This window comes from Podarcis muralis, chromosome 7 (assembly GCF_964188315.1).
Source record: "Podarcis muralis chromosome 7, rPodMur119.hap1.1, whole genome shotgun sequence".
NCBI lineage: Eukaryota > Metazoa > Chordata > Lepidosauria > Squamata > Lacertidae > Podarcis > Podarcis muralis.
Window position 1 is genome coordinate 60720623 of NC_135661.1, and position 14452 is coordinate 60735074.

General features: G+C 48.0%; 1 protein-coding gene across 3 annotated transcripts in view; it reads right to left on the minus strand.

Annotated features, from left to right (window-relative positions):
* KCNQ4 (potassium voltage-gated channel subfamily Q member 4) overlaps positions 1–14452 on the minus strand; it is a 93854-nt gene that overhangs the window by 23581 nt on the left and 55821 nt on the right. For 2 of the 3 annotated variants that reach the window (XM_028738996.2, XM_028738997.2), the window contains exons 2-7: positions 14346–14436; positions 9273–9399; positions 7118–7293; positions 5066–5191; positions 1124–1234; positions 827–922 (exon numbers count right to left, since the gene is read on the minus strand). In XM_028738996.2, the coding sequence (XP_028594829.2) occupies positions 827–922; positions 1124–1234; positions 5066–5191; positions 7118–7293; positions 9273–9399; positions 14346–14436 (727 nt within the window). The remainder of the gene's footprint in view (positions 1–826; positions 923–1123; positions 1235–5065; positions 5192–7117; positions 7294–9272; positions 9400–14345; positions 14437–14452) is intronic. The other variant, XM_077931927.1, reaches the window with a different exon arrangement.

The following is a 14452-nucleotide window of genomic DNA, read 5'->3' on the forward strand; positions in this document are numbered from 1 at the left end:
TGCTTTCTAGGCATGGGGCGGAATGGTTTTTCATTTGCCCTGCTGCTTTCCCCAGGAAACCCTGCTGTTTACCATTGAATCTGGCAATGTGCAGAAAACCCAATTGCCATTTGTTCCGATTCAGTGCTAAACCATGGGTTCTCCCAGTGGAAAGCAATGGGACAAGTGGAAATCTGTGTGAGCCCTTGTTCCCACTGTCGTCAATTTTCCAAGGCAGGCAGAGTAACGTTTTCCCCAACTCAAGATCCATTGCCAGGGATGCTTTGCCACTAAGCTGTGCCCCCCTTTTGTGCCAAGAAAAGCTCCACTCTGTGATCCATGCAAATTTGCTTACTTTCTCTTATTTTGCATAATGCATTGTCATATTGTTTGTCCTGGGGAGGAGCTATATTACTTTAAGAAACTGCTGCTCAGCCTTACTTTTTTTTTTCCTCCTCCCCACCCGTCCCTCCTTCCTTGTGTGCTGTGCCTTTTAGCTGATTTCCATAAGCAACTACGAGAGCCTAAAGAACAGGGTAAAAATGTTTCAAGGGGATTCTTTATTTGAGATTCCAGCATTGCAGGGGGTTGGACTAGATGAATCTTGGGGATCCCTGCAACTCTACCATATTGTGATTCTAAATAAGTAACACCTGGTTTCTTTGGGGGGATTATTCCAGCCATTCCATGAGGTGTTGTCCGCACCCTTCTAAGCATACCTCCACAATTACAAGGGCAAGGATTTGGCTATCACAAATAAAGAAGTGGGGGGAAATCCCAGGATCACAGCCCACCCACAGAGCTGGAGAAGGGCCTTGCAGCAAACTCTTCTCTCCTTTCTATCCACCTGGATCAAGTTGGCCGCCGGTGTCCGTCTCTTCTCAAAATGCTTCTGCCGATGCTGCTCTTGGACTTTGAGAGCAAACCCCGAGCCCAGGATCCCCTGTGTGGAAAAGAGAAATGGAGCAAGAAAACAGAGGTCAAGGCCTAATTTTGGAGGAGGAGCCCCATCAACTGCTTGGAAAAGCCCACCAGCCCACCTGCTTGTGCCAGACAAGGGCATTGGTGTCTCCTCACTTCCCCCTACCCACCAGTCTGCCATCCCTGTTAGCCTCTCCCCCAGGTCTCATTGGCACCTACTTACAGCAGGTAGAGCAAAGAAGGAAATGCCCAGAAGGGCAAAGCAGGCTGCCAACACCCGGCCCAGCCACGTCTGGGGGGTCTTGTCCCCGTAGCCAATGGTGGTGAGTGTGATCTGAAAGCAGAAGAGGAGATGTCAATACAAATCCTTTGCCATCACCCTGCTGTCAACCTGGCAACTTCCAAAGGTTGTTGGACAGCAGCCCTCGCAAGCCCTGACCATTGGGCATGCTGGCTGATGGGAGATGTAGCCCAACAACATCTGAGAATAGAATAGAACAGAATTAAAGAGTTAGAAGGGACCATGAGGGTTATCTAATCCAGTGTTTCCCAACCGGTGTTCCGCGGCACACTAGTGTGCCGCGAGACGTTGCCTGGTGTGCCGTGGGAGGGAGGCGGGCGAGTCAGGCGGCGAGAGGCGGGGCGGCGGCGGCGAGGATCCGCGTCGAGCCAGGGGCGGCTCCGCGGTGGTGGTGCCGAGGTTTCTCTCTCCATTCTCCCCTCACACACACACACAGGAAATAACACAGGATCAGCTGACAGGACCCGGCCAATGGGGCGGCGGCGGGGCAGCGCGCACAAAAGGGAGGAGCGCGAGACGGCAGCGGCGCAGGGCGGGAGGGCGGCGCATTGCGCGTGCTCAAACCCGCCCTCCGAGGCGCAGAGGGGAGCTGGGCAAGCGCCTTCTTCAACCACGCGCTCGTTTAAAGAGGCAGCGCCCGGGCGGAACAGAACTCTGTGCCTCTCGCCTAGGGATGAAGGCGGGCACCGGCTTAAGCCAGTAGTAGCCTAATAATGCATTAACTTCCGTGGGACTTCCAAGTAAACACAGTAGCCCAGCGCCTCCCTCCCCAAAAGGAGGGGGAATTACAGCAGCGCAGGCGACTCCTGCGTCTCCCCGATATTTAAGGCTGCCATCCCTCGTGCACACTTACGCGGGAGCAAAACCCCGTGAACAAACTAGGGCTTACTCCAGAGTAAATACGGGTAGGATCTGGCTGCAGTTGTACAAGAAGAAGCAATTGATAACGTTTTCGCGCCTTCGGGATTGCCTTCACGCCTTCCTCCTCCCGGGTCCTTGAGAGCGCGGGAAGCGGCAGCGCGAGACCGGCGTTGAGCCTGGTAGGTATTGCGCTTGCCAAGGCAGTCATTTGGGAAATGAAAACTTGCAAAGCAAGCAACCAGTTCAATCTGAAGTACGTGTATGCTTAATATCCTGTATCTGAAACCTGTTCTGCCCCCTCCCCCACACTTGGTGCCATTTTCATCTACACATGCAGCAGAGTAAGTTGACCCAGAATAGTACCAATTCAGATGGGAGAATGACAGTGCTGAATGCTTTCCCATGTAGAACAGTCCCTGCAAATAAAAACCTAGCATATTTGGAAGAGGGATGCTAGCCTAACCATTACCTTCTATGCTGTTACTATTTTTTTATTTTTTTTTACATAAGTAAAAAGTGACCTTTCCCCATCTGGCATGGTGGTGTGCCTCGAGATTTTTTTCATGAAACAAGTGTGCCTTTGCCCAAAAAAGGTTGGGAAACACTGATCTAATCCAACCCCCTGCAATGCAGGAATCTTTTGCCCAACATGGTACTCGAACCCACAACCCTGAGATTAAGAGTCTCACTCTCTACCGACTGAGCTATCTCAGTCAGGATGACTGGCCAGGACTAGGCTGGCATCCACTAGATTCACGTCAACTTCTGGTTCCTTTACACGTTCAGAGGGTAAAGCTGAGAGATACACAACACTTTTCATTTCTTAAGTTCAGTTCACCACAAAACATACTGAAAATAAAACTGCAGGCACCATAATGCCGTTACAAACATCTACGGTGTCACCACACTTGGAATCCGGTGTCCTGTTCTGGTTGCCTCACCCCCAGTTGGATCTGGGCGAGGTTCAGAAAAAGGCAACCAAAATGATCATGGGGATGGAGCAATTCCCCTATGAGGAAAGGTTACAAACATTTTGAATTTTTCAATTTAAATAAAAGGTGTGTAAATGGGGGTGGGGAGCATAGTGTGGCAAAAGAGAAGGTTTCTCTCTCTCTCTCTCTCTCTCTCTCTCTCTCTCTCTCTCTCTCTCTTTAACTAGAACGCAGGAATATTCAATTACCGGTAAGATGAATGTTGGAAGATTCAGGAGTAGCAAAAAGAAACCACTTCTTCACACATTACATAGTGAAACAATGGAATACGCTCCTACAAGAGGTTGTGACATCCACCAACTTGGATGGCTTTAAAAGGGAATTAGACAATTCCATGGAGGATAAGGCTGTCAATGGCTACTAAGCACGTCGGCAATGTACTGCTTTCTGTGCATTATGCACTGGGCATTGTGCCTCCCAATGCCAGTTGCTGGAATTTCACATGGGGAGAGTTAGGGCTGTTGCTTTCAGGCCCTCCTTGCAGGTTTCCCATTGGGGCATCTGATTGGGCATTCTTAGAAAAAGATGCTGGACCCCTCTGGTCTTTATCAAGTACAGTTGTACCTTGGAAGTTGAATGGAATCCATTCCGGAAGTCCGTTTGACTTCCAAAATGTTCAAAAACCAAAGCATGGCGTGTGTGTGTGTGTGTGTGTGTGTGTATTCCTAATACACACATTTTTGTATGCAGCTTTGCCTAATGTACAGATTTTGCCAGCCATTTCCCTTAACATAGTTTTTTTTTAATTTATAACAAGATTTATATACTGCTTAAAATAAAAAAGCTCTAGGCTGCTTACATAAATAGCATAAAATATTCATAATAATAAAAGTACACATCTGGTTAGGCTTGCCCAAATGAAAGTGATTCTAGCGGGCTTAAAAAATAATAATACAGTGGTACCTCAGGTTAAGTACTTAATTCGTTCCAGAGGTTCGTACTTAACCTGAAACTGTTCTTAACCTGAAGCACCACTGTACAACAAGGGCACCTGCCTAATAATAACAGGAAGGAGTCTCAGAAATTAAGTACTGTCACACTATATGATGGGTTCCTTGTAAGTGTAAGGATGAGCATTAAACAGTACATGTAAAAGGGCAAGCTCAGCATTTTGCTTCATCCATGTATATTTTTATGGACACTTTCCCTTAATATATGCACCCATCTCTTTGGTTGGAGAAGGGCATAACAAAATTCAAAGAAGTGTGAATTTCAAAGGATGGCTGCCATTCGCTTTGTTATGGGAAGCATGAATTAAAGGTAAAGGGACCCCTGACTCTGGGGTTGCGGCGCTCATCTTGCTTTATTGGCTGAGGGAGCCGGCATGCACTTCCGGATCATGTGGCCAGCATGACTAACCCGCTTCTGGTGAACCAGAGCAGTGCACAGAAATGCTGTTTACCTTCCCGCTGGAGCGGTACCTATTTATCTACTTGCACTTTGACGTGCTTTTGAACTGCTAGGTTGGCAGGAGCTGGGACCGAGCAACGGGAGCTATCCCCATCTCAGGAATTCGAACCACCGACCTTCTGATCGGCAAGTCCTAGGCTCTGTGGTTAACCCACAGCACCACTCGAATTAGGCAGCTTCATATTAAATAGCAAATTGAAGTCAATTTCTTCCTCCTCCCTAGACTATGAAGGATATTCTCTTCACTCAGTCATACCCACCCCCGTGCATCTTAAGAATACAAGACAGACCTTTCTGGACCAGACCAATGGCCCCTCTAAGCCAGCATCCTGTTCTCACAGTGGCCAACCAGATGCCTATGGGAAACCTACAAACAAAACCTGAGCACAACAACACTCTCCCCACTTGTGATTCCAGCAATTCCTAGCATACTGTCTCTGACAGTGGAGGGAGCGCATAGCCTTGTCCTCCACATCTCCTAAGCACCCAGTGTGCTCTCAACAGGTCAGTTGAAACATCTCCCAACAAACGTAACTTCTTCCCCCTCCCTGCCCATCCCAAGACGAAAGAGCAGGCCAGATCAAAAAGATGTCTAACTTACCGTACCCCACCAAAGCGAGTCTGCATAGGTGAGAAAATCTTTGTTGGTATCTTTCTCTGCCAGGTAGACAAGGAAGGAGGCGAAGATGAGGACCAAGAAACCGATGTACCAAGCTGTGATCAGCTCCTGCCCACACACACACAAACACACACACACACAGAAAAGTGAACTTCAGCAAGTAACCTGAAAAGGAACTTGGAGCAAAGCAGTCCTAGCTGAAGACATAAAAAGCCAGCTAGAAAACCAAAGGAATAGGACACAGAAACCTAAGTCATGGAACAGAGTGCAAGATTCAGGGGCTCTTCTACCCAAAAGCACCAAGAAAGAAAGGCCTTCCTAAACTACAAAAGCCGCAACATGACTGGCCATTCTCTGGAGTCATTCAACGTTTCTCCAACTACAAAAGCCAAACATGGTTGGCGATTCTCTGGAGTAATTCAATGTTTCTCCAGGGGGCTCTGAAATCCACACAAGGAGATAGCAGCGTGCTTAGGGGAACCTTGAGCTTTGCAGAAGTACAGTTTTAAGAAAAACAGCCTCCCAAAGAGACATACCCACACCCCAAACCAGGCTAATGATGACTGAGCATGCTAAGTGCCCACAGAAAGTTGAATGTCACTTAGAAAGGAAAACGGAAAACTGGGCAGATGGTGAGTGGAATGCCCTGCTTGGTTTCTAATTGCTTCTAGTCTCCTGGTGGAGGGGTTGGCTGGCTGGCTTGGATGCCACACATAATCATTCCCACTAGAAGATGAGAAGGCCACTCTGATATATAGTCCATGCCAATTCTCTCTACTTAGTTCTGTTCCATTTGGAATTACAGTGGTACCTCAAGTTAAGAACTTAATTCATTCCAGAGGTCCGTTCTTAACCTGAAACTGTTCTTAACCTGAGGTACCACTTTAGCTAATGGGCCTCCCGCTGCTGCTGCACTATTTCTGTTCTCATCCTGAAGCAAAGTTCTTAAGCCGAGGTACTATTTCTGGGTTAGCAGAGTCTGTAACCTGAAGTGTCTGTAACCTGAAGCATCTGTAACCCAAGATACCACTGTATCTTGCTTTGTTTTCTAATTGCAACATTTTTATAATTGTGTGCTATATTTTTGGTGATTTGCCCTGGGACCTTACAGCGAAGGGCAAGTGAGAAATATTACAAACAAACAAATAGTCATCTTATTAAGAGACCACGTGGTCTCCTGGAACTTCGTATAAGCTTTGCTGCTTTACATCATTGCTTATTCAGAGAGGAAGCAGACATGCTAAGAGGAAGGAGGGAGAAGAAATTTAATCTCTGCAACTGACAGACCCAGTTTTCTGTCACCAAAATTTCTTTTGGGACAGAATGCAACTATCACTCAGATTATGCACTTCTCCAGAATTTGCAATGCCCCAAAAATGTGCACACAAAAGATGTACTATACATTTTCTTAAAAAGGAGGAAAGACAGCATATATTTTATGCATTGGAAAGCATATAAAAATGTGCATTTTAGGGGAAGAAGAACACATGTACAATGCAGAATATGTACAATTTAAATGTAGAATTTTTTGTGCTTTCTGTTTTTTAAAATCTGCAAAACCTGAGATGGGACAGACCTTTGATTGGGCAACAGCAAAATGCCATAGAATGGAAACAAGTTTATCCATCTCCCTCTAGCCGAGAATGACTGATTTTCCAAAAGTTGATGATTCAATTTTTTTTTCAGTCTCATAGTCATCCTCAAAAAGATTTAAAACCACTTTCCACATTGGAAGCAGTATGCCTGTGAATATCAGTTGGTGGCAACCATGTGTGGAAGAGTGCTGTTGTATTCAGGTGCTCCTTGTGGGTTTCCTGTCTGCATGTGGATGGCTGCTATGAGAAGAGGGTGATGGACTGGATAGGCCTTTGGCCTAATCTGGCAGCAAGACTCTTCTTGAAGACAAATGAGAGGCTGAAGGTCTTTAGGTCTTTGCAGCACTGGAACTGAGCCTCCTTCTTCCCACACCTCAAACATGGCCACCCCCCCAGCGTGCTTTGTACCTTCTATTTTTGCCTCAGGCTGCCAACTCACCTTGCTGTGCGCATAAACCACTGAGCCCAGGAGCTTCCAGGTGCCGCCGCGGCGGTCCATGCGCACCATGCGCAAGATCTGTAGGAAGCGCATGCTGCGCAATGCCGAGGTAGCAAAGATGTTCCCCTGGGTGCCAGCAGCGATGACGGCCAGAGAAGCAATGCAAACGATGAAATCTGGAACAGAAGAAGAGAAGGGGAAAGCAAGCGTGATCCAGGGCCCAAGGGGTGGGCCGGTCCCCTGTGTGTTCAGCAAAAACCCTCTGCCTAAGCGCAGAAGCTGGTCACCTGAAGCACCACCAAGGATTTGCAAGTGGGCCAAAATTACAGAGAGAGAGAGAGATTAATAGGATGTTTACATTCTAATGGGGCGATAGGGAAGCACACATCCCTGAACTATGAAAGGTCTTTAAATTATTTGTATAAAAAAAGTGTCCCTGGGGCATAGGAAGCTGCCTTATTTTGAGTCAGATCACTGGTCCATCTAGCTCCATACTGTTGACACTGGCTGGCAGTGGCTCTCCAGAGGCCTCTCTTCTCTCTGCTTGGAGATGTGGACGACTGAACCTGAGATCTTCTATATGCAAATAAGATGCTCTGCCACTGAATTGCAAGAGCAAATCAAAGCACCTTGCAAAATATAAAAAACAGACATAAAAATAATAATAATTCAGTTTAACTGTCTAACTAAAAGCTGCATCAATAAACAAGAACCCAAACAGCCAAAAGTCAAAAGCAATTACTTAAACTGAACCATGGAATCAAAAGCTTGTTTTAAAAACAGCATCTTCAGTTGTAGTCAGAATAGAAAGGAGGAAGATAACATAACCTCTTGGGGCAAGGCGTGCTATGCAGTGACCCTGCTGTGAGACCTGGACAACGGAACTATTTAAAAAGTTCTCTTTTCAAAGGGCTACACCAGCTCTCCTGCGGCGAAGCAAGTAAGACTATGCAATGCATGCAGTGCGCAGGACTTCCAGTAGGTGGCATTCAAGGCCGCCCTTGGTGAAGAGAACTTGATAGCAAAAATTAAGAAAAATGTGGGTCTCTAAAGGACAAAGCAGGGCTTGAGATAAAGGCCACCCAGAGCACTTTAAGAACTGCAGTAAAACAACTTGGATGTCTTTATTCAAATCATAAAGAAGGTATTAAAAATGTTCCGTGAAAGGGGAACATAAGGTCTATATGGCTTAAGATCACCTGTATCTAGGATCTCACTGTTTCTGGGTGCTATTAACCTTTGGAACCCTTAGTAGCTTGAGACCAAGATCCCTGAAAAATCATATTCTCTTATATATACCTGCTGTAAGCCTTAGATCTTCAGAGGCCTTGTTCCAGGTGCCCCCACGAAAGGATGCCGCAGGCTCAGGGGCGTTTCAGCACTAGTAGCTGAGTTGTGGGACACCCTCCTAAGAAAGAACCATCTGATGCCTGCCTTGCCGTCTTTCTGGAACATTTTTATTCTTTTTTAACAACCTGCATTTATTTATTTTTACCAATATACAATTTTAGCCTTTTCAGCCACTGTTTACGAGCTGCACTTTTGAATTGTCTGTTTTGATTCTCCTTTCTTCCAGAAAATGAATTTTATGTTGCAAGTTGGGTTTTTCAAAAAATAAAATAAAATATGAAATTGTCTTTTTAAATTGTATGTTACCGTTCTATGCACACTACCCCAAGAACAATGTTGCTGGCTAGCCTTGTATCAGCGGTGGGGAATTAGATACAGGCAGAGGGCCCCATCCAGAACTGGTTCACCCTCTGTGGACCATTTTTGATGGGCAGGTTGGGGCCACCTATCTGTCAATTACCTGATGTCATATGGCATCCCCTGGCTCAAAGTTCAGGCCACAGCAGCAGGTACAGGCTTATATTTGATCTCAGCACATCACTAAGATCAGAAATGAAGCTCTGTTTGCTCTTTGAAAGGCAGCAGGCACAGAATTATCTCCTGATCTTAGTGCAGTGCATATCTGAGTGCTTAGATCAAGGATAACAGATTGCTCCACCCGATGTCCGGTGGCTAACAGGTGGGTGTGGTTTACACATTCTTTGCAAAGATGTGGTCCAGCTGTGCACACCTTGTCCCATTGCTATGTCTCTTCCGTGACTCCTCCTTCTCTCCTGGCTGCTATAAGGCAAAACGAAAGGCGTACCTATGACACAGAAAGGTTTCCGGGCAAATCGAAAGCGTCCCTGCCAGCCTCTGTAGCGGCAGCAGCAGCCGGCTGACCAGACCCTGATGATGTACTCCATGCCAAAAACCACAATCATGACAAATTCCTGCAAAGGAGGAGAGAGGAACAGAAAAAAATCAGGTGTGGGGTTTTGGAGAGGGAGGGGCGGAGAGGGGTAAACCAGGCAGGAGAAAGGTACCAAACACTTTTGTAATAGTAATAGTAAGAACCTGTCCCCCCTCCCCGTTTGTTTGTTTGTTTGTGTGTGTGTGTGTGTGTGTTGAAAGTCACCCAAATAAGCAGTAAGCAGACATGTGGCTAAGTTTAAAAGCAATAAAGGAACATGCTTCTTCACACTCGTATAGTGTATTTAATAAAATATTTACACCTTGCCTTTCAGGACAACTGTACCATAAGACAGGCTACACCTCCTCCCACAAAAGCATATTAAAGACAGCTATTGAACCCCTATAAAAAAGGAAAAATAAAACCAGAGCAAAGCAACGGTCTTTCATAACGCACAGTTAACTTACAAAAATTGCTGCCGTAAAAATTAAGAGACAGCTGTTAATTTGAAAGACTTTAAACAAACTCATGATAATGTGTTTTATGGCTGCGGCTGCTGCATTTTATAATTCAATATTGCATTGTTGTAACCTTAATTTGTCACCATGGTTGTAACCTGGTATTATCCTTGTAATCTAATATTCTATTGTTTTAACCTGGGACCTCACAGTAAAGGATGGGCAAGGAATCTAGTAAATAAATACCTCTTTGATTACTCATGACAACTAAATTGGAGCCTCCATGTTCAAGAGACATTCAGCATAATCTCTGAATGTCAGGCCCAGAGAATGAGCCGCAGGAAGAGGCTCCCGCTTAATGGCTTCCCAGAGGCATCTTAACAGGCTGGCTGAAATGGGACATTGGACCAGGTGGGGCTTGGATCCGACCAGAAGTCCAGCTAAGAGATTCCTCCTTATGCAACTACCAAATGTCAGTTCAAGGCACGCAGAATGAGACCTCTCTCCCCGCCCCCCTGCAGTTTCCGCGGCAGCCCAGTGACCAGGCCACCTCGGCAGGCCCCCGTGGACCCCACAAGCAGAAATTAGAATCCGGAAAGGGCAGGGTGGCATAGGGACCTGCTTTCTAAATATAAATGTCCTCATTGCAAATCATTGATCCCTCTCCCAAGCAAAGGCCAGACCTCAGATAGCAAAGGATCTCTTCTGGAGAAGGTGGAGGAAGTTGGTTTACACTGATGCTGGGAATTCACTTTCGAATAGATATTTGGGGGACGTATTATGAGAGCCCCCAGAGAACTTCAGCTGCAAAGCCACTTGTGAGCACCAGCCTGGTTGGCCTATTCGTAGGAACACAGGAAGCTGCCTTATACAGAGTTGGACTATTGGACCATCTAGCTCAGTACTGTCAACACTGACTGGCAGCTGCTCTCCAGGGTCCCAGAAAAAAAAGTCTCTCCCATCCCCATCTGGTGATGCCTGCAGACCAGAGGCTTTCACTGAGCTACAGGGGAGTCTGCTACAGGACACCCTTGTTTCAAGCCAAGGAATTGCGGCAGCTGTTTCCATGTACAGCTGAGGTATGGAGCCATGGTTTCTCATGCAACTGAAGAAACCCAACCTTTTATCCATAAAGTTTATCACTGCAGTAGGGACATGCACTACTGCCTTACACTTAGCTAATCTGCCTTATAGAAGCCAGACCCTTGGTCCACCCAGCTCAGTATTGTCCGCACTGACTGCCAGCAGCTCTCTCCAGAGTTTCTGATGGGGAACATTACCAGTCCTTCCTGCAGACACCAGGGTCTGAACCTGGGGCCTTCTGTGCACAAAGCGAGGGCTCTGGCACTGAGCTCTGGCCCTTCCCTTTTGCTAAAGTAAGATTCCAGCCCTCGTGGTTCCAAATAAAGGCATGGTTTAAATAGGAACAAAGGAAGATCCCTTCTACTGAGTCAGACTATTGCTCCATCTAGCACAATACTGTCCACACTGACTGGCAGCAGTTCTCCAGGGTTTCAGCTGGGGGGGGGGGATATTGCCAGCCTGGAGATGCCAGGGATTGAACCTGGGACCTTCTGCATGGAAAGCAGATGCTCTGCCAATGAATTATAACCCCTCAGAGATGGCAGCTTCACAAGCCTCTCCATCTTTCCTGGTCTGACTGGAAAGCCAGCGTGGCGCTTCAGCACCCTTGCCCAGGAAGCCCGTATGAGCAGCCTACTTGCATCCCTTTCTTGCACCCTTGGAGCGCTAGTCAATAAGGGCAAGTTTTCCCGCCGTGTCAGCTTTGTCCTGCCTCGTCGCCTCCCTTTCCTTTCTTTCCTTTTTCACAAACAAGCCCCTATTTTGCTTACTAGAGGGAAAGTCACACGGACCTTCTTAATTTGGTCTCCATCTCAGTCGGGAGAATTCCAGCGTCAGCTGTTTCTGACAGTTTGGGGGAAAGTTGCTTTTTTTAAAGATTCTTCTCGCCCACCCCCTCCCCCTGGGTTTGGTCGCCCTTCCCTCTTCCCCAAGTTGTCACCCGCCTTTTCCATACGGATAAAGTTCACCACCAGGACTGCCGGCTATGAGAAGACAAATCTTGCTACCAAATCGGACCAAAAGATCCAGCTAAGCTAGCATTATGCACCCAGAGTCCTCCAGGAAGTCCACAAGCAAAGCATCTGACAGGTACTGGCCCTATCATTAGGCCAAGTGAGACAGCTGCCTCTATTAGTGGAGGTTTTGGACAGTAGAGGCCACTCCCTGGCTGTCCTTCCAAGTCCTTTGGTCGTATCCCTCTGTTGGACTCGCAAACATAGCAATGGTGGCTTGTGCTCACTGGGGTGGAAGGCAGGGAGGCCATCAGCAGGTGGCGCCAGAGGCAATGTCAGGCAACTGTCCCCATCCTCCTCCTCCTCCCCGCTGCTAAGTTCTGCAAGGGCAACACTGAGACCCAGGAGGAGGAAGCTGACAGCCACTGCTGCCACCACCTGCAAAGGTTGCAAGGCAGGAGGCCGGAAAGTAGATGTAAGCTGAGGTTGGTGGGGCAGTGCCCTAAAGGACCAGTCTCCATTGCTACACAGCCTGTCTTTGTTGTTGTTGTTTAGTCGTTTAGTCATGTCCGACTCTTCATGACCCCATGGACCAGAGCACGCCAGGCACTTCTCCTCCCGCAGTTTGGTCAGACTCATGTTTGTAGCTTCGAGGACAGCCTGTCTTAGCCCCCTCCTAAACTAGTCTGTGGCCTCAGGGGAAGCAGAGGATGCCTTTCTAGTCATCAGTGTGGAATAATAATAATAATTAAACTCTGGGCAGTTTCCAACAGAATATTAAAATACCGTATTTTTCGCCCTATAGGACGCACTTTTCCCCCTCCAAAAATGAAGGGGAAATCTGGGTGCGTCCTATGGGGCGAATGCAGGCTTTCGCTGAAGTCTGGAGAGCGAGAGGGGTCGGTGTGCACCGACCCCTCTCGCTCTCCAGGCTTCGCGGACCTCTCTGCAAGCAGCGGGAGCGCTCCCGCTGCTTGCGGAGAGTTGCCGGCATGCCGAAGCCTGCGCACGCTGAGATCAGCACGTCCAGGCTTTGCGGACCTCTCCGCAAGCAGCGGGAGCCAGCGCTGGGCTCCCACGGCTTGCAGAGAGCTGCCTGTTTGGGGGCTGGGTTCGGGGGTAGCTCGGGCCTCCCCCGCCCCCGCCCCGCGCCTGGGGGGGAAATAATTTTTTTCCCCTTTATTTCCCCCCCAAAAAACTAGGTGCGCCTTATGGGACGGTGCGTCCTATAGGGCGAAAAATACGGTACAATAATCTATTAAACATTAAAAGCTTCCCTAAACAGGGCTGCCTTCAGATGTCTTCTAAACTACCAGATGTCTGGTAGTTGTTTTTCTCTTTGACATCTGGTGGGAGGGCGTTCCACAGGGAGGGCGCCACTACCGAGAAGGCCCTCTGTCTGGTTCCCTGTAACTTAGCTTCTTGCAGTGAGGGAACTGCTAGAAGGCCCTCAGCACTGGACCTCAGTGTCCGGGCAGACCGATGGGGGTGGAGACGCTCCTTCAGGAATACTGGACCGAGGCCGTTTAGGGCCATTTAGGGAATTAAGGTTCAGTCATTAGGCCAGCCAGCTGCTGTAGGTGGAATGGAGAGGGGCAGCCTCATTTATATATTTGCTTATTGCATTTGCACATGGTGACACACATGGTTCTCCCCGCCTCAATTAATCCCCGCAACAACAACCCTGTGAGGCAGGTTAGGCTATGAGGCAGTGATTGGCCCAAGGTCAACCAGTGAGCTTCTTAGCTAAGCCAGGATTTGAACTTTGGTCTCCCAGGTCGTAATCTGGCACTCTAACCACTACACCACCCTGGAACTCCTTGGCACCTGCTCCTCCCCACCCCCTTCATTCCTTCCACTGCTGGTTTGCAGAGAGAGGAGGAGAAGGAGAAGCAGCAAGGAAAAGAGCCTTCCGGGGCTTATAAGGCCTGCCCCACTGAGACACAACCTTTGGAAGGTGACCAGTGATGCCAACCTCTGATTCCAGAGCCAGTGTGGTGTAGTGGTTAAGAGCGGTGGACTCGTAATCTGGGGAACCGGGTTCGCGTCTCCGCTCCTCCACATGCAGCTGCTGGGTGACCTTGGGCCAGTCACACTTCTCTGAAGTCTCTCAGCCCCACTCACCTCACACAGTGTTTGTTGTGGAGGAGGAAGGGAAAGGAGAATGTTAGCCGCTTTGAGACTCCTTCGGGTAGTGATAAAGTGGGATATCAAATCCAAACTTTTCTGCTTCTACTTTTTCCTTTCCTGGGGCAAGTAAACCGAGAATGGTGTGAAGGAGCTGCTACCACCCTCTTGGAGGGAATGGAAAGGGGGTCCCTAAGTCCCTTACTTACAAACTTGGAGCTGGCCCTGTACGAAAGCCAGCTGAAGAGAAAGGATTGCAAGACCAAGGGCGGGGAGAAGGGATTTGCAAGAATGAAGAACAGACTTAAGATGGGCAGACAGGAGAGCAAGACAGATGAGGAGGGGGCCAGAGGAGCCCCCCTTACCAGGATGAAGAGACACTGGTTGGCGAATTTGTGATGCTCTGGGATGGTTGAAAACACAGACAGGACCAGACAGCTGAAGACCAGGAGAAATCTGGAACAACAAGAGG